The following is a 24,241-nucleotide window of genomic DNA, read 5'->3' on the forward strand; positions in this document are numbered from 1 at the left end:
CTGCGCCGGCCGGCGGGGCGCAAACCATTCCGCCGACGGCCTAGCCCCTGAAGGTGCGGAGGAATCCGCAACTTCGGGGCGGCCCGATGCCGGAGTGGTTCACGCCACTCCTTGCGGCGGAGTTGCCCGCCTCGCCGGTTCGCGGAGAATCCCGCCCATGATCCTGGGCGAGATTCTCTCAGTCCAGGCCGGGCAGGAGAATCGCCGGGATGGGCGCGATTCACATGGGACTACCCCGACGCTGGTCCGTGATTCTCAGGAGAGCGGAGAATCGGCGCCATTGGTGCCGGCACGGTCAGCGCAGTGCCAATTGAGGGCCGCTCAAGGCAGCCCCCCCCACCCCCCCGGCGATTCTCCGCCGGGATGGGCCGAGCGGCTGTACAAAAAATCCGAGTTCCACCGGCGCCATTCATGTGAGGTCGTACCAGGCGGGACCTCGGCGTGCATGCATCCGGGTGCGGCCTGGTGGGGGAGGAGGAGGGTCCGACCCTGGGGGGGGGGGGGGGCTCCTCTGTGGCCTGGCCCGTGATCGGGGCCTACCAATCAGCGGGCCGGCCTCTCGGGCTGGGGGCCTCTTTTGCTCCGTGCCGGCCCCTGTAGCCATACGCCATGTTGCGTCGGGGCCCGCGCGGAGAAGGGAGCCACCGCGCATCCGTGCAATCGCGTCGGTCCCACTGCACATGCGCAGACCCGCGGCACCCATCTGACGCCGGCATCGGCAGCTGGAGCGGCGTGGGTCGCTCCAGTGCCATGCTGGCCCCCTGTAGGGGTCAGAATCGCTGCTCATGAGGGCATGTTGACGCCGTTGTGAAACGCAACAGCGTTTACGACGGCGTCAACACTTAGTCTCAGGATCAGAGAACCCGCCCCCTATTTCTGTCTAGCTCTGGTGTGGAGTCACCCAGCCTCAAAACAGGAATTCTGTTCTGTCTCCACAGATGCTGTCAGAGCTGGTGAGATTTTTCAGCATTTTCTGTTTATGTTTAAAATTAATCCCATTGTTTACCGGGAGTTTACAGATACAAACATTTTACAATCATCAAAATAATTGATCAGTGAGATATTTCATGCATTCTTTCTTTCGCAAATGTTTCATTCTCTTTTTATTGAAAAACATTTCATTGAAGGCACTTTAAATATGTACATAATCTCAAAAATTTGAAAGCCAACCATGTCAACAGGTAACAAAGTCCACCCTCCCTGCACCTCCCCTAACTAACACCCCCTACTCAGCTTGCTACCACCCTGACACGCGCCTCCCTTTCCATCTTTTCGCCCCCCCCCACCCAAAAAGTAAAACAACAACTGACCCCCACACCACCCGCTGATGACTCAATACCCCTTAACAAAGTCAACAAACAGCTTCCACCTCACGGTGCCCCCTCCTCCGCCCCCAAATGCCGAACTTGATATTTTCCAAATGCAGGAACTCTGCCAAATCGCCCACCCATACCCCTACCTTCGGTGGCTCCGAGTCCCGCCAACACAACAAAACCTGTCTCCGGACTATCAGGGAGGCAAAGGCCAAATTAGGAGTTGGATCGGTGATCCTGGAAGTGGTGTGGAGGTGGGCTGGGTGGGGAGCCTGCCTTGCTACACTGGAATAGTATCAAACATAAAACAAAAGAAAAACAGAACAGCCTGCGAGCCCTCATCCCTCACCCTCTCATCCCCACACTCCCCATATCCCGTGCATGCCAACCTATGACCCACCCCCCCAATTGCCTCTCATACCCTCCATGCAAACCTATGCCTCCAACACATCCGTCATGGTGCTTTTCCGCCACTACGCCACTTCATGCCAACCCACGACTCCCCACTCAACCCTTTTCCCTTACAAATAGCCTATCGAAACACACTCTATTCCCATTCGGGTAGTTTTGGGGCCTCAGTGGGGAACTCCCTGACAAGGCCACAGTTAGTCCCGTTTCTTGCACTGAGGAGCTCCGCTCGCCAGAACTCCTCAATGCAGGAGGAGATCAGGAAGCCATTCTTACATAGCGTCCCAATCTCAAAACCCCGGACATGACTCAAAGCCCCAATTCACCTAGAAGTAGTCCTCAACACCCCCCCCCCCCCCCCACCATACCCGCACAGGGTACCCTGGGCCCAGTCCCCGTCGTGGGACGAATGCCAGCTGGCAATGCCACCTGGGCACCTTGGTATTGCCAAGCTAGAACCCAGGTGGCAAAGTACCCAGATGGTACCAGCAGTGCTGAGATGCCACCTTGCCAGATGCCAAGCACCTGGGCGTCTTCAAAACCCTGGGAGACTCCCAGAGTGCTAGTCTGTCAGGTCCCTGTTTGTGGAGACCAGCACTGAACAGCACTCGCCCATGGTCTGCAAGGCGAAGGGTTTAGATCCCAACCCCTTGGGTAAATCATAGCTGTCTCACTCTAACATGCACTAAAAAGTGATCTGCCCATAACGGACAGGATTCACATCACAACATCTCGTGAGAACACGTTAGATCTCGCTAGCCCTGGGCAGCCGGGTAGATCCTGGAAGAGGGATCTCCCGGCATGCTGCGTTTTGGGTGTAACACAGCCGGTGGATCACGCCCAAAGTGTGAGTGAATATCGGTCTGGATCTTCCTGTTAAACTCGCCCAAAATGACTCTTTCTTTGCTGAATCGCTCCCACAAAGTGAAATAAAAGCCCTGTTTCTGGGAAGAAACATTCCAGTTTTCAGTCAGAATCTGTATTTTGCCATTTTTTAGAAAAGTTCCATCCCTTTTCACCATTCTTGTTACTTTCCTGTATTATTTTTTAGTAACACTAGATGGCAGTGAAAGTTCACCTTTTGCATTTTCTGTGCAGGTTTGCCGTGAAGAACCTTAAGAAGTTTTACAACACCAGGTTAAAGTCCAACAGGTTTGTTTCGATGTCGCTAGCTTTCGGAGCGCTGCTCCTTCATCAGGTGAGCAGTGCTCCGAAAGCTCGTGACATCGAAACAAACCTGTTGGACTTTAACCTGGTGTTGTAAAACTTCTTACTGTGCTCACCCCAGTCCAACGCCGGCATCTCCACATCTTGAAGAACCTTCTTTAAGACTGAGCTTTAACATGAACGGCATTATACATAACTAACGTTTAACAACTGCTTCAGTGACTATGTTAGCAAAAATAACTTTCCAATTGATCTACCTTGCTGGGCAGGGTAATACATTTTAACACATTATATTCCCTGTCATACAAGTTCAAATTGGAAACACAATGGGATGAATTCTCTGACTCTCCAGCCGCGTGTTCCTCGGTGACGGGCCGTCGCCGGCAGCGGGAATCTCCATTGGGATTTCCCATTGTGGCCACCCCACGCCACCGGGAAACCCGCAGGCGGGGGTGCGCTGCCGGCAGAACGGAGGATCCCATTGGCAGAGAATTCACCCCAATAACTTTGATTCGCCATTCCCGCTGCAGTGAATGGAGATTTGGCCGAGCGCCAAGTCCTCTCTCCTTGCTGGCAGCGGTCGCGAGGCAGACTCACAGCGGAGAATCCCGCCCAATAACAAGAACAGATCAGCTGATGAAAGTAATAATAATTTTCTTCACATTAAAATGGTTTGGGAATAATTTTTTTTACAATTAAATTTTCAATTTATTCTGTGTACTGCAGTATGACAATTGTTCTATTCTTCAGTTAAGAATTTAGGCAATGTAACCAAGGTTAGCTAAATGAGACATCAGCTCTACTGTGGGTAGAGCAATAACAAGCTGTTCCAAGAGCAACATTAAATGGAAACAAGTATTTTTGGAAGTTTGCAGATATGGTTCAGTATCAAAGTTAAAGAGTTCTTACCGTGAAGATGTCCCCATATTTTTTCTTCATTTTTATTAAGAATTTGGCACTATCCTTGCCAAAGTCGAAGGCATGCCCCAGCCAAGGGATGGTACCTTTATCTAGAGGTGGTTCATTTGATAACCTAAAGGAACAATTAAAACATTAATTCTAAGTTCATTCTTATTATTACTATCGCTATTACTTTTATGGATATGAAAACATGTATGCCTCAATCAAATAATTCACATAAGTGGGTTAAAACCTGGATTAAAGCACACAGAGGAGCCTCATATTCAGAAGGGGAAGATTTTACCTCATCACATCCTTGAATTCTTTATGAGGTGTGACACCTCAAGGGGATTGTGGTAAATTCAACCAACTTAGACTTTTGGATGGCAAAGTTTCACTCACAATACTATTAGCTAACCTCAAAGTTGTGGGTTAATCTATTTGAGATTGGCTAAAGGGTAGAAAAATAGTTAGGAATTCCATTATGGTCAAAATGCATTGGGGGATGATGGGGAAGTACAGTGGTTTTTTCCTTGAGTTTGGTGTTTCTGATTTACATCAACCACCGAGATTATCCATGCCCGTTCGTGATGAGGGTCATGGCGGGCAAGAGCAGAAAACCTCAGAAGATGAGCAAAAATCGGTTTTAAGGCGTTGTAAAACCAGGTCGCAATTGTGTGCACAAGCTGTCAATGGCAGGCCATGTTTCCCACCGTCACATGTTGGGAACGTCATTTCAATATATTTTTCTCTCATTGTAAGGACTCCTTGCTGAAATTATCCCCGCACTGGATCATCCGGGCATGTTGGTATGCAATTAGAACAACATGTTTTAAGGAAGGAGATGGCATAGTGGTATTGTCGCTGGACTAGTAATAGACCCAGGATAATGATCTGGGGACCCAGGTCTGAATCCCACCACGACACGTGATGGAATTTGAACTCAATAGCATTTCAGGAATTAAAAGTCGAATGATGACCATGAATCGAGTATCGTAAAGGCCCATCTGGTTCACTAATGTCCTTTAGGAAGGGAAATCTGCTGTCCTTACATGTGACTCCTGACCCATAGCAGTGTGGTTGACTTTTAACTGCCCCCTCAAGAGCAATTAGGCAATTAGAGATGGGCAATAAATGCTGGCAGAGCCAGAGACGCCCCCGTCCCATGAACGAATAAAAAAAAAAAAGCAGTGTATAAGCGACGTGCATATGTGTTATATACATTCAAGTTGTTGCTCTACTTAATAATTCAGTTCTCAAACAGTTAAGAGGATGAAGCTCGTAGAGCAATCATGCCTGCTTCAAAACTGATCATTCCAGTTGAGGTAAATGTTCAAAACCTAGTTAAATATTAGGAAATGCAAATTTAATTGAGCAGGTCTACATTCCAAAATTATAGAGATAGCAAAGATTCTGTTAATTTATCCGAGTATTTTTGAAACAATTTAAGTTTGTTCCAATTTAGTTTTTCAAGTGGGAAAATAAGCCTGCAGGATATTTCCACTGAGCAGAATTCCAGTTGACTCAAATGGAAATGTAATGGAAAGAAACAGATGAAGTACAGCTGGAAACTTCCTTCTGACTATATTAGTATATTCACAGTATTAACTGTGAATAAAAACTGCCCTATTTCTTTCCTGAGTGAGACTCGATCAAAAGCAGGGCCTCAAGCGATATAGCTGATTCCAACGGAGCATCTAACGTGCACCAGAATCCTGGCAAATCGCATAACCAGGGCTATAGATTGGACTTTAAACTAAGTAGTGGGGGGGGAGAGGGTTCAGCTGTATGGAGAATTAGAAAATCCAAGTTAAAGGAGAAGGTAAAAGTGCAAGTTAATGGCGAGTACTTTAAACGGGTTAAAGGGGCGAGGGCTCAGGAGAGGTTAGTAAAGTTTCCAGAACAAGTAATAGAACAGAAAGTATAGAAGGTGGCACAAATCTAACTTCGGGTAGAGCAAAAAGGGGGTAAAACATGAGCAGGAGGGTGGTCAATGCAGGACGGAGGGTGTTGTACATAAATGCGCTCAGGAGACAAAACAAGGTAAATGAGCTTGTTGCGCTAAATAGAATTGGCCGGTACAATGTTGTGGGCATCACAGAGACGTGGCTGCAAGGGGATCAGAGCTGGGGTCTAAATATCCAAGGATATGTGTCCTATCGAAAGGACAGGCAGAGGGGGCGGGGTTTCATTGTTGGGAAGGAATTAAATTTAAATCGATAGCAAGAAGTGATATAGGATCGGAGAACATAGAATCTCTGTGAGTAGAGTTGAGGAATCGCAAAGTTAAAAAGGCCCTAATGGAAGTTATGTACAGGTCCCTGAGCAGTAGTCAGGAGGAGGCATCCCCCCCCCCGGGGTCGGAGCCCCCCTCCCCACAGTTCGCCCCCCCGACCCTGCGCGCAGAGTTCATGCCGGCTGTGACCAGATGAGGGCGACGCCGGCGGGGCTCTGCCTTTTTAGAGCAGCCGCTCGGCCCAACTGGCCGGAGAATCGACAGCCCGGCTGCGTAGAGCGGCCCGCGACCGGCACCGCGCAAACGCAGCGGCGCCAATGATGCCGATTCTCCGCTCCGAGAATCGCGTGCCAGCGGCGGGGTGGCGGGCGCGGGGATTCTCCGGCCCGGCGCGGGGCTGGGAGAATCCCGCCAGGATGTGGGACAGAAAATAAATCAGGAGATAGAAATGGCCTATAAGAAGGGCAATATTACAATAATCACGGGGGACTTCAATATGCAAGTGGACTGGGAAAATCAGGTTGGTGGCGGATCCCAAGAAAAGGAATTTGTGGAATATCTACGAGGTGGGTTTTTTGGAGCAGCTTGTGACAGAGCCCACTGGGGAACAGGCAATTCTGGATTGGTGATGTGTAATGAGGCAGACCTGGAGCGGGATTCTCCATTCCCGCGGCAGAGTGTCCACGCCGTCGTAAACGGCATCACGTTTTACCACGGCATGAACGGGCCGATCCGACGACTAATTCTGGCCCCTACAGGCGTGAAGTAGCCGCCGCGGGATCCGCGCATGCGCAGTGGCACCGGCGCCAACGCGCACATGCGCAGTGGCTTCCTTCAACGCGCCGGCCCCGACGCAACATGGCGCAGGACTACAGGGGCCGGCGCGTAAGAAGGGAGACTCCCAACCAGAGAGGCCGACCCGCCAGTCGGTGGGCCCCGATCGCGGGCCAGGCCACATTGGAGGCCCCCTCCAGGTTTGTACCCCCCCTCCCTCCCCTTGTGGACTGGATGGGTCCAGAGGAGGTCCACAAGAATGATCCCTAGAATGAAAATCTTGCCACATGAGCAGGGGTTGAGGACTCTGGGTCTGTACTCGTAGGAGTTTAGAAGGATGAGGGGGTATTGAAACTTACAGGATACTGAGAGGCCTGGATAGAGTGGATAGAGAGAGTATGTTTCCACTCCTAGGAAAAACTAGAACCCGAGGCCACAGCCTCAAACTGAAGGGACAATCCTGTAAAACTGAGATGAGGAGGAATTTCTTCAGCCAGAGTGGTGAATCTGTGGAACTCTTTGCCTCAAAAGATGATTGATTAGGGGGGAGCAGTGGATGGTGTTTGCATGGACTTCAGTAAAGCCTTTGACAAAGTGCCTCATGGCAGACGGGTACAAAGGTAAAGTCATTTAGAGACTTTTATGAGGGGCTGTAGATGTCTGAGCCCCAGACGGAGAAGGGGGGGATGCATCGCTTTTTGGATCAGCTGAGGTTCCAGAGGGTGGAGGAGGAGCAGGTGGCTGGGCTTGGGGCACCAGTAGGGCTGGAGGAGCTGACTAAGGGGCTGGGGAGTATGCAGACGGGGAAGGCACCGGGGCCAGATGGGTTCCCGGTGAAATCTTACCGTAAGTACATGGACCTGCTGGGCCCTCTACTAGTGAGGACTTTCAATGAGGCGAGGGGGGGGGGGGGGGGCGGGGGGGGGGCACTACCCCCGACGATGTCCAGGGCACTGATCTCGCTGATCTTGAAGCGGGACAAGGACCCATTACAGTGTGGGTCGTATAGGCCAATCTCGCTCCTCAACATGGACGCGAAGCTGTTAGCGAAGGTGTTGGCTACCAGAATTGAGAACTGTGTCCCGGGGGTAATTCACGAGGACCAGATGGGTTTTGTGAAGGGAAGGCAGCTGAATACCAATGTGCGGAGGCTCCTTAACGTAATCATGATGTCTGCAGTGGAGAGGTGGCGGCGATGGATGCGGAGAGGACTTCGATAGGGTGGAGTGGGGGTACCTTTAGGAAATGTTGAGGAGGTTTGGGTTCGGGGAGGGGTTCATTAGTTGGGTTAGGCTACTTTATGAAGCTCCGGTGGTGAGTGTGCCACGAATCGGAGGAGGTCGGAATACTTTCGGCTGTACCGGGGGACGAAGCAGGGGTGCCCCCTATCCCCCTTGCTATTTGCATTGGCAATTGAGCCTATGGCTTTGAGGGAGTCCAGGAACTGGAGGGGGCTGGTCCAGTGGGGGGAGGAAGACTGGGTATCGTTGTATGCCGATGACCTGTTACTGTATGTGGCGGACTCAGTGGGGGAGATGCCGGAGGTGATGCGTATCCTCAGGGAGTTTGGGGACTTTTCCGGGTATAAGCTCAACGTGGGGAAGAGTGAGCTCTTCGTGGTACACCCAGGGGACCAGGGAAGCGGGATAGACGAGCTTCCATTGAAGAGGGTGGAAAGGAGTTTTCGGTACCTGGGGATCCAGGTGGCCAGGAGCTGGGGGGCCCTACACAAGCTCAACTTGACGCGACTGGTGGAGCAGATGGAGGAGGAGTTTAAAAGGCAGGATATGCTGCCACTCTCCCTGGCGGGTAGAGTGCAGTCGGTGAAAATGATTGTGCACCCGAGGTTCCTTTTTGTATTCCAGTGCCTCCCCATCCTGATCCCTAAGGCCTTTTTAAAGCGGGTCAGCAAGAGCATCATGGGATTTGTGTGGGCGAAAAAGACCCCAAGGGTGTTTCTAGAACGGAGTAGGTTCAGAGGAGGGTTAGCGTTGCCGAATCTGTGTGGGTGCTACTGGGCTGCCAATTTGGCGATGATACGCAAGTGGGTAATGGAGGGGGTGGGGGCGGCGTGGAAGAGGCTGGAGATGGCGTCCTGTGTGGGCACGAGTCTGAGAGCACTGGTGACAGCACCGCTGCCACTCCTGCCGACAAGGTACACTACGAGTCCGGTGGTGGCGACGACTTTGAAAATTTGGGGGCAGTGGAGACGCCACGAGGGTAAGGTAGAGGCTTCGGTTTGGTCCCCGATCCGAGAGAACCATCAGTTCGTCCCGGGGAGAATGGATGGAGGGTTCCTGAGCTGGCACAGGGCGGGAATTAGAAGGATGGGGGACCTGTTTATAGCTGGGATGTTTGCGAGCCTTGGGGCGCTGGAGGAAAAATTCAGGCTTCCCCCCGGAAATGCCTTCAGGTACATGCAGGTAAGGGCGTTTGTAAGACAGCAGGTGAGGGAGTTCCCGCTGCTTCCAGCACGTAGGATCCAGGATAGGGTGCTCTCGGGGGTGTGGGTTGGAGAAGGCAAGGTCTCGGCGATCTACCAGGAGATGCAGGAGGAGGAGAAGACCTCAGTGGAGGAGTTAAAGGGTAAATGGGAGGAGTTTGGGGAGGAGATAGACAAGGGTACGTGGGTGGATGCCCTGGGTAGGGTCAATTCTTCCTCCTCTTGCTCCAGGCTTAGGCTGATACAATTTAAGGTTCTTCACAGAGCGCATATGACAGGGGCGAGGCTGAGCAGGTTCTTTGGGGTGGAAGACAGGTGTGGGAGGTGCTCGGGGAGCCCAGCAAATCACGCCCATATGTTCTGGGCGTGCCCGGCACTGGATGTGTTCTGGAGTGGCGTTGCGAGGACGGTGTCTAAGGTGGTGAACACCCGGGTTAAGCCGAGCTGAGGGTTAGCACTATTTGGGGTATCGGATGAGCCGGGAGTGCAGGAGGAGAAAGTATTCTGGCCTTTGCGTCCCTGGTAGCCTGGCGGAGGATTCTGTTACAGTGGAAAGATGCGAGGCCCCCAAGCGTGGAAGCCTGGGTCAGCGACATGGCAGGATTCACTAAATTGGAGAGGGTAAAATTTGCCTTGAGAGGGTCTGTGCAAGGGTTCTTCAGGCGGTGGCAACCGTTCCTAGACTTTCTAGCGGCGCGTTAGGAGGTGGTCAGCATCAGCTGCAACCCAAGGGGGGGTGGGCGGGGGGTGTACTTTGTGTTTACTACTGTGTTTAGTATTGCTAATGGGGTGTTTGTATATTGGGGGAATTAGTGATGTAGTTGTAAGATGTTTATTTATGTGTTCTTTGTTTTTCTTTTTTCTGTAAGGGGGGGTTTGTTGAAAATATGTAAAAATTTGAATAAAAATATTTAAAAACAAAAAGCAAAAGGTAAAGTCACACGAGATCAGATTGAGCGGAGGATACACTGTGTCCCGTTCTGGCAAGTTTTACAGTGGGGTCTTAAAACAGGCCTTACAGTTGTCCAAATGTGCATGGCGTGCCCAGAATACAGACGTAATGAAGACCAATCTCCTTCCCCAATCCTGTAGTCTGACTGTGTTGTAAGTGAGCTCGCTGCTGACGTCGAAGAAAGCTTTGCGGAGAGATAAAGTGGTCTCTGTGGAGAGAACTTCACGTCTCCTAAAGGGCAAGTGGTGGCAACATTCTGTCATTGTTTTTTTCTGCGTCAAACTGCACAGACCAGCAGGAACTGAAAAGTGCAAATAGTGCAAAATTTTACAAAAGTGATTTGCTAAGAAAATAAAGGTTGCGGCATGCACATGGGGTTAAGGTGGAAGCTGAAATATCAAGAACAATTAAACATCGTTTTAAAAAAAAATCTCGTAATTAATTAATCATAATTATCAACTTCCCACAAAAATTGACTGTTTCAGAGCCAAATGAGGTGTTCAGCATCAGTTATTACACGGATTGCTATTAAAAACCCAATCACACTTAATGTTTTATGGAGTTTCTAACAGTGATATGAGAACGGGATTGGGGAAGTTTTCATTGCATTAGCTGATTTCACTGATTACTGGCATGTGGGTGAGGATGGCTCAGGGATCCACAGCCCGTGGTGAAGCAGCGAATGATAAATCACAACTCTATAATTTCCACATTAATCTGTGTTTACGGTAAACGGTGAAGTTGCAGTTAGATCCAGAGGTAATAATGCTGACAGTTTGCTGTCAAAACATCGACACCTTCAGCACTCCCCATTCAGGTACTACATCCACGACAGTGGCAAAAACTGTTATCAACAATTAAGTTCCAAGCTTGGACCACTGGTGTCCTATGATCTAACTTCAAGGGGAAGGATTATAAAGTTTCCCTTCAGAACTTTGATGCTTAGACTGATTTGTTCAATTCTGTACCATTTGTTACTGAATTTTGTTTGATGCATGTTAAGAAAACTACTTAAATACGGCAGGAATCAAAATGTTAATGAAAACAACACTTCGCAAAGCGAATGTTTTTCTTTGTCCCCTTGCTCTCATTAAACAGCACGTTTCCCATCTTGTGCCTGAATAAACGTTCTTAAGTAGAGTGTTTGTGAACTGCAATTAGTTAGTTGGCAAAAGGAAATACATACACAATAGATATAGAATAATTTTCATATTCTAAGCATCACAATAAATGGAGGGGAACAATGTTGTACTTCTCTGACAGATTTAAAAAAATAATTTTAATAACTTTCCTCATATCTACTCAGTTGGAGAAATGTTTATATTTTTGATTTCTTAATATTTTATGTTAAATATTCACTAGTCTAGTGAACCATCATACACACATTCAGCAATTCAACTATTTGATATTTAACACGCAGACACATGTTCATGCCAAATTAAGAGTCGTAGTAAAAAACAATGTTATTCTAACACAAGTAAAATTAATGTAAAGAAGCATATCCATAATCTATTCGCAAGTTTACAAGAAGCCTTGATCAGGTTGTGCTACTGGACTGGAATGGTTCTTACTCTGATGATGGGTGGAATTTAAACTAGGTGACAGGGGTCTCGCCGTTACTGGAAAGCTGGCAAGAGCCTTCGTTGCCTCCTTTGGGGAAGGTCCACTATAATAATTGCCACTCAGACACTTAAATGACCAGTGGTGGGCCTTCCCCAGGATCAAATACCCTGGCTGTTATACTATGGGTGCTATCCGCTGTCACAGTATGTTGTATTATGGGTTCTTTAGATGTGTTAATGCAGAGATCTTGAGACTTCCCTATTTGAACCTTGAATCACAGAATTGTTACGGTGCATAAGGGGTCCATTCAGCTCATGCCTGCACTGGCTCTCCAAATGAGTATTATGACCAAGTGAGCATATGACTTTAACTGTTCACAGATCCAAGGTACGGTAATGCATGGCGCTGCCGCTGCCTTGCATGTAGGCTTGTTCTCTCAGAGTCTCTTACGATTTGACTCTATACACCATGCTGTGTGTGATACTATTCTCCAGTCCAACGTTATCCTTTGCCCTGCCGAGCACCTTTACAGCTGCGATGGCATGCAGGCACCTATCACAACGCCAGGTCAGAATCCTGCCCCTGAGTGCTGCCTGCCAATCAGAGGCTGGCAGCTCCTCACTGCTGGCAGCTGGGCAAGTGGTCGGAGCTGCCAGCACTGTGCCAACTTGAGGCCACAGGTAAGTGAGGGCGGGATGGAGGTCGTGGGAAGGGGGGTCAGTGGCTGAGCGGTGACAGGGAGATAGGAAGAAAGGGCAGGGATTGGCTCTCAGTGGCCGTATCCACTTCCCACTGCCGGGTCCCTGAATCGGATAACAAGTGCTCCCCAGGAGCACCAGAAACAAACATGACAGGATGGTTGAGTACAAGTGGCAGCTGGATGAGGTCCTTAAGTATCCACTTTAGGGCTTGAATTGGAATTGGGATGCAATGGCTGTCTGCTGGCTTTCCTGCCCCAGGCTTGGTCAGGTCAACAGCAGGAGGGGAGCGAGGTCCCTTGGTCTTGGGCCAGCAGGTCAGAGTCAGAGAGTTGAGACACTCCTTGGATACACAGTCAAGTGAGATAGAGAAGAGATAACGCTGGGGTGCAGTTGGCCATGCAATAGGGCACGTTGTACTCTCACTCCAGGGAGGGGGAAGGGCTGTGTGCTAATATGAGATAATGCTTGGTGTGCAAGGCATTTTCACAATCATTGTCCATGTACTTATCTGTTTCTACACTGGGCTGCAGATGGGATGGTAATGTTTATTGGAGTCACTCCAGCCTGTATGTGGGAAGATATAATAAAGGTATGTGGTATATGAAGATTTATTGGGACATGGACAGTGAGAGAGGGAGCGTTGAAGCTGGCCTCCAAGTAATATCCTGCATTCTTGAACAAATGGCGCAGTTGTCAATCATAGAAACATGCATAGAAAATAGAAGCAGGAGGAGGCCATTCAGACTTTCGAGCCTGCTCCACCATTCATTACGATCATGGCTGATCATCAAGTTCAATACCCTGATCCCGCCTTTCCCCCATATCCCTTGTTCCCTTTAACCCCAAGAGTTATATCTAATTCTTTCTTGAAATTACAAAATGTTTTCGCCTTAACTACTTTTTGTGGTAGTGAATTCCACAAATTCACCACTCTCTAGGTGAAGAAATTTCTCCTCACCCAAGTCCTGAAAGGTTTACCCCTCATCCTCAAACTAAGACCCCTAGTTCTGGGCTCCCCCCACCATCAGGAACATTCGTTCTGAATCTACCCTGTCTAATCCTGTTAGAATTTTGTAAGTTTCTATGTGATCCCCTCTCACTCTGCTCAACTCCAATGACTATAATCCTAACTGATTTAGTCTCTTCTCATATGACAGCCCCTCCATCCCAGGAATCATCCGGGTAAACCTTCGCTGCACTCCCTCCATAGCAAGAACATCCTTTCTCAGATAAGGACACCAAAACTGCACACAATACTACAATTGAAAGTAGAAGTGAATCTGCACGAGAGGGGTCAGAGGCAGTCGAGGAGTGCATGTGGTACCAAGATGCTCTTGCTGGGGGTGCCCTCTAACTTGTTGGTGTCATAAGGTTCAAATGGAGCCAGAGTAGAGAGAAAAGGAGCAAACCCCCTTGACAGGCTAATCATTGTAACTCATGCTTTTTACCGCATTGTTCAAAGGGAAATGTAAGTACAGCCTCACACACAGAGACATCAAATCTATTAATATAAGTGCAATATTTTTACAGTGATTTCACACCCATGATCCAGAATGGTTTCAATATTTCTTAATTTTCCGTAACCTACATCTACGCCTTGGTACAGCCCTGACATCCACAGCAGATCAATGTTGATATGTGACTCACACTAATGGCTGTATGAGATGCTTGGAGAGAGAGGCCCTTTGAGTACATGATGCCATGATAAGAGTTTGATACTGGAATGAGTTCAAGGTTGACTTACCTTGGTGGAACAGATGAGATCATTCATTCTGTTCCTGCACGAGATGGCATTGCGGGTGCGGAGGCCAGCTGCTCTAACCTCCTCTGATGATGGCCTGCCAGGCCGGAGTGGCGAGGCTGGTGTGCTTTCTGGAGCCCTCCCTCAGCTACAGCACACCCCTATGTTGCCGCACTCCTTTAATCGTGGCCTTGAGGGTGTTGAGGTTGTAACCAGGTTCTACCTTCTTCTTGTGGTTTGAGGCCTTGTTTCTCCAGCTGCCAGACATCTCTGTGCGTGTCCAGGAGACATCTGGGCTCGAGGGTGCGAAATGTATGTGCTTGGGTGGAATTTAAACATGGTGCACGGAACTTCGACCCCACCAGGTAACGGCAGGATGGATTAATCAGCTCCTGACCTGCTGGGTGTTTCAGAGAATTAATCATCCCTGCACAATTAATGATTTTGAAGTGCTGAAACAGCTGTGACTTCCCACCATTCCAACCAGAGAGAAATGTGACACAAAATCCACCCAACACCACACTCAGTATCAAAAATGGAAAATTGCACCCATTGTGCTATTGAAAGATTGTGAAATCAAGGAGTGAATTTCCTTCTGTTAACTTGAGCAGACAAATTATAGAGAGGTCAAGATGCAATTTTTTGTGTGGAGAGGGAAATGTCTTCCCTGTCTCAAATTGTTATGCCAGTAATTAAGATCTCATTGGCTCCAAATGAATGCTTCTGTTTAGAGAGTTGAGAAATCTTGGAAATTAACAAGTTAATGAATCAGCAGATTTCAACATAGTTGCAAGACACAATCAGACAGCAGGAAATGCCATATTACTATTTCGGTAACCCTGACAGTTGATCCATACAAAATGTATTTATTGTAAATGGGCTACTATTGTTTCATGGTTGGCTGCATGATCTAATTGACTAAGGATCCAATTTGGAGAGCAATGTAAAGTAACAGCATCATTTGAAAGGCCTGCTTCTGCATGAAACATTAAAGCATGGTCCCATTTGCTCAAACTTGGACATAAAAGTTTGCACAGCACTATTTAACAGAAGAGAGGGGAAGTTACTCCACTGCCCAGATCAATATTTATCCCTCACTCAACATTACTAAAACAAAACTGATTATCTAGTTGTCGCTTCGTTGTGTGCAGGTGAACTGCTGTGTTTTCAACATTCCAGAAGTGGCTACGCTTTATTAGCTACAGCCCTTTCAGACATCCAGAGGTGTTGAAAGATGCTGGTTATAAATGCAAGCTGCTCTTTTGAGAGGGAAGCACCAAAGAGTGGTCATCACTTCTTCTTCAATACAAGTCGCTAACCTTATATAGAGTTCAGCTCATTCTGAAACCTTCATTAAAATTGCAGCATTAATCTTTGGAGACACTCCCTTTCTCATCCTTGGTGCCTCAGGTCACGCTGCAGCACTGTAGCATTTCCCTGGCTAGTTGTAATGAGTTTAGTAAGGCTCAGGGAATCCAAAGTGAGTAAAAGTAAAAACAACACTTATTTTACAACAATTATGTACATGAGTACCGTAGAACCTCACCAAGCACTCTCTCCTGTCGGTCAGTTTCACACTAGTCCCCCTTTTATACAAGTACGGGTAAGCTACCCTGCCCCTAGTGGGGGAGCTCCTACTCCTCAAGGAGCATGGGGAAAACAAACATCCCCACACCGTATGTCCTGTGTTGGTTATTACAGGGAGCTTCCTCGGTGTGACAGAAATCTCATCCAGAGTCGATATTCAATTCCTAATGTGGCAGCACGGTAGCATAGTGGTTAGCACTATGGCTTCACAGCACCAGGGTCCCAGGTTCGATTCCTGGCTTAGGTCACTGTCTGTGCGGAGTCTACACGTTCTCCCCGTGTCTGCGGGGGTTTCCTCTGGGTGCTCCGGTTTCCTCCCACAAGTCCCGAAGGACGTGCTATTAGGTAATTTGAACATTCTGAATTCTCCCTCTGTGTACCCGAACAAGCGCCAGAATGTGGCGACTAGGGGCTTTTTACAGTAACTCCATTGCAGTGTTAATGTAAGCCTACTTGTGACAATAAAGATTATAGAAAAAAAAATAATGAGACCCAACTCATGAAAATGTGTCTTGAGTCACGGCAGCAAGTGGATGTCCTGTACCAAGCTGGTTCTGCCAAGGAACCTGCCTTGGGACTAAAGAAAGAATGGAAAGATTTGCATTCAAAAGCGCTTTTCATGGCCGTGTCTCAAAACGCTTCGCAGCTCATGAAGTAAGTGTAGTTACTATTGTAATGCATGGTGTAGTTACTATTGTAATAGCCAAGTGCTAACGACCACATAATAAATTTTGGTGTTTTTGGTTGGGAGATAAATGGCTAAGACACCATATATAAAGTCCCTGCTCCTTGTCAAAATAGTGTCACATGATCTTTTACATCTATCGAGTAGGTAAATGGTTTCATATCTCATCTGAAAGATGACACCTCCAACAGTTCCATGATCCTTCAGCAATGCACTGGAGTGTCAGCCTTGATTTTTGTACTCAAACCCTGGAGCGGAACTTGAACCCGGCACCTTACAATTCAAAGCCTATCCCATAAAATATTAAATCTGTGGGTAAAAATTTAACCGAGTCATTTAATGCGGATGCATTCTAAGTGAATGCCGTCGCGTTTCACGACGGTGCGAAACGGGCCCAGGTACGACTGATTCTGTCCCTCACAGGGGGCCAGCATGGCGCTGGAGCGGTTCGTGCCACTCCAGCCTCCCTTCCCAACGCCAAATGGGCATCGCGTCGCGCCAACCCGCGCATGCGCAGTTGGGCCGCGCCAACCTACGCATGCGTGGGGGACTTCTTCAGCGCGCCGGCTCCGACTCAACATGGCGTCAGTGTTCAGGGGCCAGCCGCATAACAAAGTAGGCTGGGGGGGAGAGGCCGGCCCGCCGATCAGTGGGCCCTGATCGCGGGCCAGACCCCATTGGAGGCCCCCCTCGGTGAAGGATCGCTTTTCCCCGCCCCACAGGCCGCCCCCCCGACCCTTCGCACTGAGTTCCCGCAGGATGAACGGCGCCAGCGGGACTCTGTCATATCCGCGCGGCCGCTCGGCCCAAACGGGCCGGAGATCGGCGGCATCGCCGATTCCAGTGGCCCGTGGCCAGCGCTGCGTCAAATGTGCCGGCGCAAATGGTGCCGATTTTCCGCATCTCGGTGAATCGTGCCCCGGCGTCGGGGCATCATGGCGCGGTTGCGGCGATTCTCTGGCCTGGCGCGGGGCTCTGAGAATTGCCCCCACAGAGTTGCTTGGTAGTACAGAGCTTAAATATCGCTGGAAGGAGAGACATGTTACAGAAACTTTTCATCAAAACAAAGGCTGGGATCTTGCTTTCTCCATGGCAACACCTTGCCCAATGCCCAATCTGAATTGACTTGCCAAACACCTTTTTCTCTTATAGTATCAATTATTGTGATCCTTTGAAATTTGGTATTCTTGCATTTGTCCTGATAAGTGCAGGACCGAAAACCTTTGGCAACATATCTCTCCTTTCAGCAAGATTAACCTACTTGATTTAAAATAGAAGAAGTAGATATTGTTTTTTCTATACCTGGGGTGTTTGGAACCCTTGGGCGTAGTGCGAAAAATTGAAAGTGTAGAATTGCGTGGCTGTTACATTAAATGGTGGAAAATGGGACAGGCCTCCTTACTGATGTGTGATCCCCTCCCCCTACTTCTCAATGTCCTGTGTCCAGGTGACCCAATGCCCCCAGGCACAGGGATACTCAGCTGCCATGTATCTGATACAAATATTTTGTCACAATTTAAATGTTGATATTTTCTCGAACTTTGGCTCACCTCTTCAGCCTAAAAAAGGTCTAATCTAATGGCTGATCAATCAATGTCAGTGAAAATATGTATACTATCAAGGGAACTTTCAATAAGTTTCGACCTTGTTGTGACTGAGTTCTTTTCTAGAATCTACAGCAGCTGTATTCTTTCACTGAACTCCACCTGCCACCTCTTCTGTACACAAAACTGCAATGTTTACATTAAAAATGTTTGAACAGAACTATTAGATTTCCTGCTCCTGCTCCAGTAATTATTCATTGTGCTGTGTAAATCAGTAAAAATGTCGGAATAATCTGCAAAATTCTTACGTGTGATAATTTAATTGAAAGAAGAGATAAATAAAAAAGCTTAAAATCAGCAATGAGAAGAATTTTAATCCCATTTATCTCCTCCCCAACTGGGCATAGTATTAAATATGTATTTTAAATACAGTCCACGTCTACAATTAAAGTGAACGAGTTGAAGTAATGCCAACAGTTCAGCAACTTTTGTCTTTAATTCATGGAGTGCTATCTGAGAGTAATGCAAGATATTTGCAAATTATTGCTTGTTATCCAATGCCATTAGCAAATTGGCGAACTTGTTAAATCTATTCACACAGTATGATTCACGTCAGTCCTCTATATCTGATGGACTCCAGACTGCACCAAGATCGTTGTCAGTGCCCTGAGGTTCTCAGGTGTTCCCAGTTCACTCAATACTTTCCCTCTGCATACTATTGAATCCCTCTGAAGGCTGGGAGGTATGCATTCTCACAGGAAAGCCAATACAAGCTTTGGGGTGTGGATAATGTATGGTCTTGTTCAGTGTTTTAAACACTTTCAAAAAAAGATGCAATCTCATCGGTGATCATGAAAGATCAAGAGCAAGAGGACAATACAACCAATGAAGGTTGTCTTCAACCCCGTAGTTTTGACTGGAACTTTTAAGAAAGACCAGTTGATTGAATCAGAAGCTTAGCATTGAAAGAGAGAGCTAAATTGATATCTTCTAAAGAACTGGAAATGTCTTTTTTTTATTCATTGGCTGTGGGTGGTGCTGGCTGGGCCAGTATTAAGGGTATTTAAGAGTCAACCACATTGCTGTGGGTCTGGAGTCACATGTAGGCCAGACCAGGTCCCTAAAGGATCTTAGTGGATCAAGTGGGTTTTTACGATAATCAACAATGTTTTCATGGTTCATCATTAGATTTTGAACGCCAGATTTTTATTGAAATCAGATTTCATCATCTGGCACGGCGGAAGTCAAACCCGGGTCCCCAGAGAATTAACCTGGGTCTCTGGATTACTAGTCCAGTGACAATACCGTTACACCACTGCTTCTCCTAATATCTAAAAATCAGAAAGCATTATCATTTCATTAAAAAGAAAGATACTGTTGATGACGAAAATCTGAAATAAGAATAGGAAATTTGGAATAACTCAGCAGGACATAAAGTTATCAACCTGAAACACTGGACTGACTTTTAGTTCCAGATTCTTGATCCCAGCACTGGGCTGAACTCCAGGTCGGGAACCCGGAGGTGGGGGGAGATGACCTCGGAGGCCAACTAAAAGACTACTTCTGGGAACACTGTCCCATTAGATGACAGTAGAGCCAATGGGAGCTACCCAGGTTCTGGGCAGCTGACAGCCCCACCCAAAGAGGTGGCACAGCTGCAATAAGTCACAACTCAAGATGGATGCACCCTGTGACGATTTGTTCAAAGTGTACCAGGGTCACAGTGCCAGTCCATCAGAGCAGCGGGAGAACGTCACCAAATGATGGTCTGAGCTGCTGCTGTTGCCCTCACCTGCACCTCTGTTGTTTCTGGCCTGCCCTTCGGAGACCACCACCATTCCATTTACAGGCTCCAGATATTTCAGGGGGCCCATCAACATCTAAAAAAATCCATATAGCTTTTTTTTAAATTTTAAAATTATGGACATACCCAGCTAGGCCAGCATTTATTGCCCATCCCTAATTGCCCTTGGTGGTGATGAGTTGTCTTCTTGAACCGTTGCTGTCCATCTTAGCACCTAGCTCTAACTGGCTGCAAATTCTTTATTGATAGTGTAGCTGGAAGCATCCGGCTTTGGGTACTGGATTGAAATGAGCAACTTGGGAAAGCTTTCTTGGAATTCAAATATTAACAATTTAAAGGCAGAGTTAGAGTACTGTAGAAAATGATCTTCACTCAGTATTCACCTCTAGTTGCCTGTGAGAAGGTGGTGGTGAGCTGCCTTCTTGAACCATGGCAGTCCAAGTGGTGTAGGTACACCCACAATACTATTAGAGAAGGAGTTCCAGAATTTTGACCCAAAGTCAGGATGGTGTGTGACTTAGAGAGGAATGGGAAGTGGTCGTCTTCCCATATATCTGCTGCCCTTGTTCTTCTAGGTGGGATGTGAAAAGTGCCCTCAATTGGTACTTTAATTGACCTAATTAGCTATCCATCACTGGCGAATGGATAACCATCATTTCCCAAGAAGCCGTCTCCCTGAAATTAGATGTGCCCATCTCCCCTCCCCTCCTAGATGAAAATTCAGCCCATTATGCTCTCTATTCCTGTCTGCAAATGTGACCTGAATTACTGAGTATTTCCTGTATTTTTTGCTTTGATTATCATTTAAGTGTTTTGATAAAGCCTGGGTGGCTCGGTGGCACAGTGGTTAGCACTGCTGCCCCACAGTGCCTGGGACCTTGGGTGACTGTCTGTGTGGAGTTTGCACTTCTTCCCCGTGTCTGTGTGAGTTTCCTCTGGGTGCTCCAGTTCTCTCCCACAATCCAAAGATTGTGCTAAATTGCTGTGTCCAAAGAAATGCAGGTTAGGGTACGGGGATAAGATGGGGGAGCAGGCCTAAGTAGGGTGCTCTTTCAGAAGGTTGGTGCAGGGTCGATAGGCTGAATGGCCTCCACCTGCACTGTAGGGATTCTATTCTATTCTATTCTATCAGACTCAGGGTAGACCAATGTGAAATTAATTTGCTCGGTAGAATTTGAATCTGTTAGGTAAATATTTAAAGATAGTTCTTTCTGAAGATTGCTCTCTCTATTTCAAAATAAAGGTGATGAGCAATGGGTGGGATTTTACACACAATTCTGCAGTGGTGGATGCAGCCTGCCATTGGCTGGCGTTGGGATCTTCCGGTCCCGCTGTTGTCAACGAGGTCCCCAGTTGTTCCCACCCTCCGCCATCCAGGAACCTGCAGTGGGGGCTTGTCATCAGCGGGTCTGGAAGATCCCATTGGCGGAATGGCTGGAAAATCTGTCAGATCTCTCTTTTATTAGTGTTACTAGTAGGCTTACATTAACACTGCAATGAAGTTACTGTGAAAATCCCCTAGTCGCCACCCTGCCAGTTCGGGTACACTGAGGGAGAATTCAGAATGTCCAATTCACCTAACAGCACGTCTTTCGGGACTTGTGGGAGGAAACCGGAGCACCCGGAGGAAACCCACTCAGACACGGGGAGGACGTGCAGACTCTGCACAGGCAGTGACCCAAGCCGGGAATCGAACCTGGGTCCCAATCTGAACCAGCGTAAATGTTGGGATGAAAACTTTACAGAGAAGTTCTGGGGCCAATATTTTGTCGAATGCGTCTAGAAAATATGTACCCAGGGGTTTTATCAGTTTGAAAGAAGCCTATGACCTGGATAAGCACTTGCATAATCATTCCTGTCTCCTCCTGCCTCCTCCTGCTTCAAATGCGTTAATGTTTGCTCCACTGATGATCCGTGGGCCTCAGGCGAAACCCTGAATTCCAACTGATAAAGATCAGAATAAGTTAAAAAGTTAATCTCCTCAAGATGTTCATGTTAGTCATTCCTTGTGCTCATTACAGGATAGTGTCTCCTCGAGACATTAAATGTCCTGGGTTATCACCACCTTCCTAGTGTTGGATATTTTGCAGAAACATTTGAAATGGATTGTTCATACATTGGACGCCTTCAGCAGGGGAAGATCTTTGGATTTCGAGAGCACACGTGAACAGAGTCAAGTTGAGAAATCCCTGCACCCCTCTAATCACCCTCTGGGTAACTAAAAGCCTCCATTCCTTACCAGAACACGAAATTGCATTGCAATGCAGCCCAAGTCATTTCTCAGCTCATGTCCTGCAAAATGGTGAGGACTGAATCTGGGCACTGGAACCAATAATCTGTAGGCTTTCATTCTCAGTTTAAGACTAGGATGCAGCCACTGTGGGAGATTCATTGATTCCGGTGTTGCTAATGGGTACTTGTACTTTATGGGTGCACCCAAAAGGGGAAAAAAACCAGTAAAACGTGGAAATAAGAATACTGGTCCGAGTTTTCTTTTTTCCCTTCTGGGTATTTCCAACAATAACAGAGCAGGAATGGGCTAGAAAACACAAGAGTTGGCCAAAACACATGACTTACCAGTATCACTTATTTTAATCGGTGTTGGAACTATTCTCACCAAATGCTCGTCTTTAGTTTCTTTTCTCAGGCACTTTGCTTCTCTTCTATTTTTACCTTTATGCTTCTGGCTTATTGCCCTGTTATTTTTACTCTTTCCCTTAAACAGCAATTTGTCTCCTTCATTATCCCAGCTTATGCTGTTTCTTTCATTGCTGTCTCGACTGATTCTCGTTCAATCAGCCAGCCAGATTTGCACAGTTGATGTTCCACCATCAGAGACAATTTATTGCAAACTACTTGAGGTCGGACCCTCATATTTAGCATCTTTGGCAGCTGCCAAAACTGTGAAGTGGATCTAATTTTTAAACTGTAGAAATAGCAGCCCTGGAATTCTCCCCCAAACTTGTATCAGATTCAATTAAAGACTGATTTCATCAAGAGTGGGAGAACTGTGGTAACATTCACACCATGGATATTATTTTTAGAGACAATTTGTAGCTGTCAATGGTGTGCATGGCTGCACAAGATATATATTATATTATTTATCTTGTGTCACCCATGAGTAACATTAGAAAGACACATGTTCAACCTGGTGAGACATGCAGCTCCATTTAGATGATAGCATCATTCCTCCTGCATGTTATTCATGATGTGAACCAGGGCAGGTCTGTCAACCCAGATTAGCTTGACAAACAGTTTTGAAGCTTAGAAACCACCTTATGCATTACTAAGAGTGTAGTTATCATACCAATTTGTATCACCGTGATGTGCTTCCACATCATTTGCAAATGTTGTGGTATACAACCAAATGATGCTTTTACCTGACTTTAAAGGATGCAGTGAGGTATCCCAGTGGAGAAGTTAATGCCAGAGAAATTGGATAAAGCAACATAGCAATCGTAATCTTAATCGTAATCTTTATTATTGTCACAAGTAGGCACACATTAACACTGCAATGAAGTTATTGTGAAAATCCCCTGGTCACCACACTCTGGTGCCTGTTCGGGCTCACTGAAGGAAAATTCAGAATGTCCAAATTACCGAACAAGCACAACTTTCGGGACTTGTGGGAGGAAACCGGATCATCCAGAAGAAACCCATCCAGACATGGGGAGAACATTCAGACTCTGCACAGATAGTGACCCAAGCCGGGAATTGAATCTGGGACCCTGGCGCTGTGAGGCAACAGTGCTAACCACTGTGCTACCCTGCCGGTAGCGTAGAACACTCACCTCAATGGAACAGCCAGGTCTGAGGTCGATCACAATTGAACTTTGGGCCTCACCATAATAAGATTGCTGAGCTTTGCACCCCCAGGCAGCATGCCGTGAAGCGGAAATCAATTTCTAGTTGGTCAGTTATGGTGTGTTGGGTCCTTGGCAGTAACTGTTTTAAGCCTGTGGAAATACCTATCGTGCGCGCAAGTCATTTAAATCTACTCGCTGGCAGCAGTGCAGCATGTAATTATTCTCTTTATCTTACACTGCAACTGCAGCTGCTACAGCTACACTCTTGTCCTACCTATGACAATGGGTTTTTGCAAAGGGCGAATCCAGAACTAAGGGTGTTGAAAATAGCAGCATTTTTTTTGTGAGGGCCACGAAGAATCCAGCACGAGTTTTAAGGATACAAAGAAATAACATTTATTTACAATAACATATATATACAGCAGCAGCAGCAACTTCGCTTGTTGCTCACTCCTTCCTGGCTGGTTCCAAACTGCCCAGCTTTATTTATACAGGGAGTCTGCTAATGATTTCTCCACCCCACCCCCCCTCACTGGGGAAGCTCATACTCCCACAGGATTGTGGGACTGTCATTAGTCCCCAGCCAATGGTAAGCAGGCAGGTTATAACATCCCATC

At 47.3% G+C, this 24,241-nt stretch overlaps 1 protein-coding gene across 1 annotated transcript in view; it reads right to left on the reverse strand.

Annotated features, from left to right (window-relative positions):
* Positions 1–24,241, reverse strand: part of ptgis (prostaglandin I2 (prostacyclin) synthase) — a 118,522-nt gene that overhangs the window by 69,339 nt on the left and 24,942 nt on the right. Inside the window, exon 2 of the mRNA XM_072514845.1 lies at positions 3,798–3,921. Within this exon, the coding sequence (XP_072370946.1) occupies positions 3,798–3,921 (124 nt within the window). The remainder of the gene's footprint in view (positions 1–3,797; positions 3,922–24,241) is intronic.

Source organism: Scyliorhinus torazame, chromosome 8, assembly GCF_047496885.1.
Source record: "Scyliorhinus torazame isolate Kashiwa2021f chromosome 8, sScyTor2.1, whole genome shotgun sequence".
Taxonomy (NCBI): Eukaryota; Metazoa; Chordata; class Chondrichthyes; order Carcharhiniformes; family Scyliorhinidae; genus Scyliorhinus; species Scyliorhinus torazame.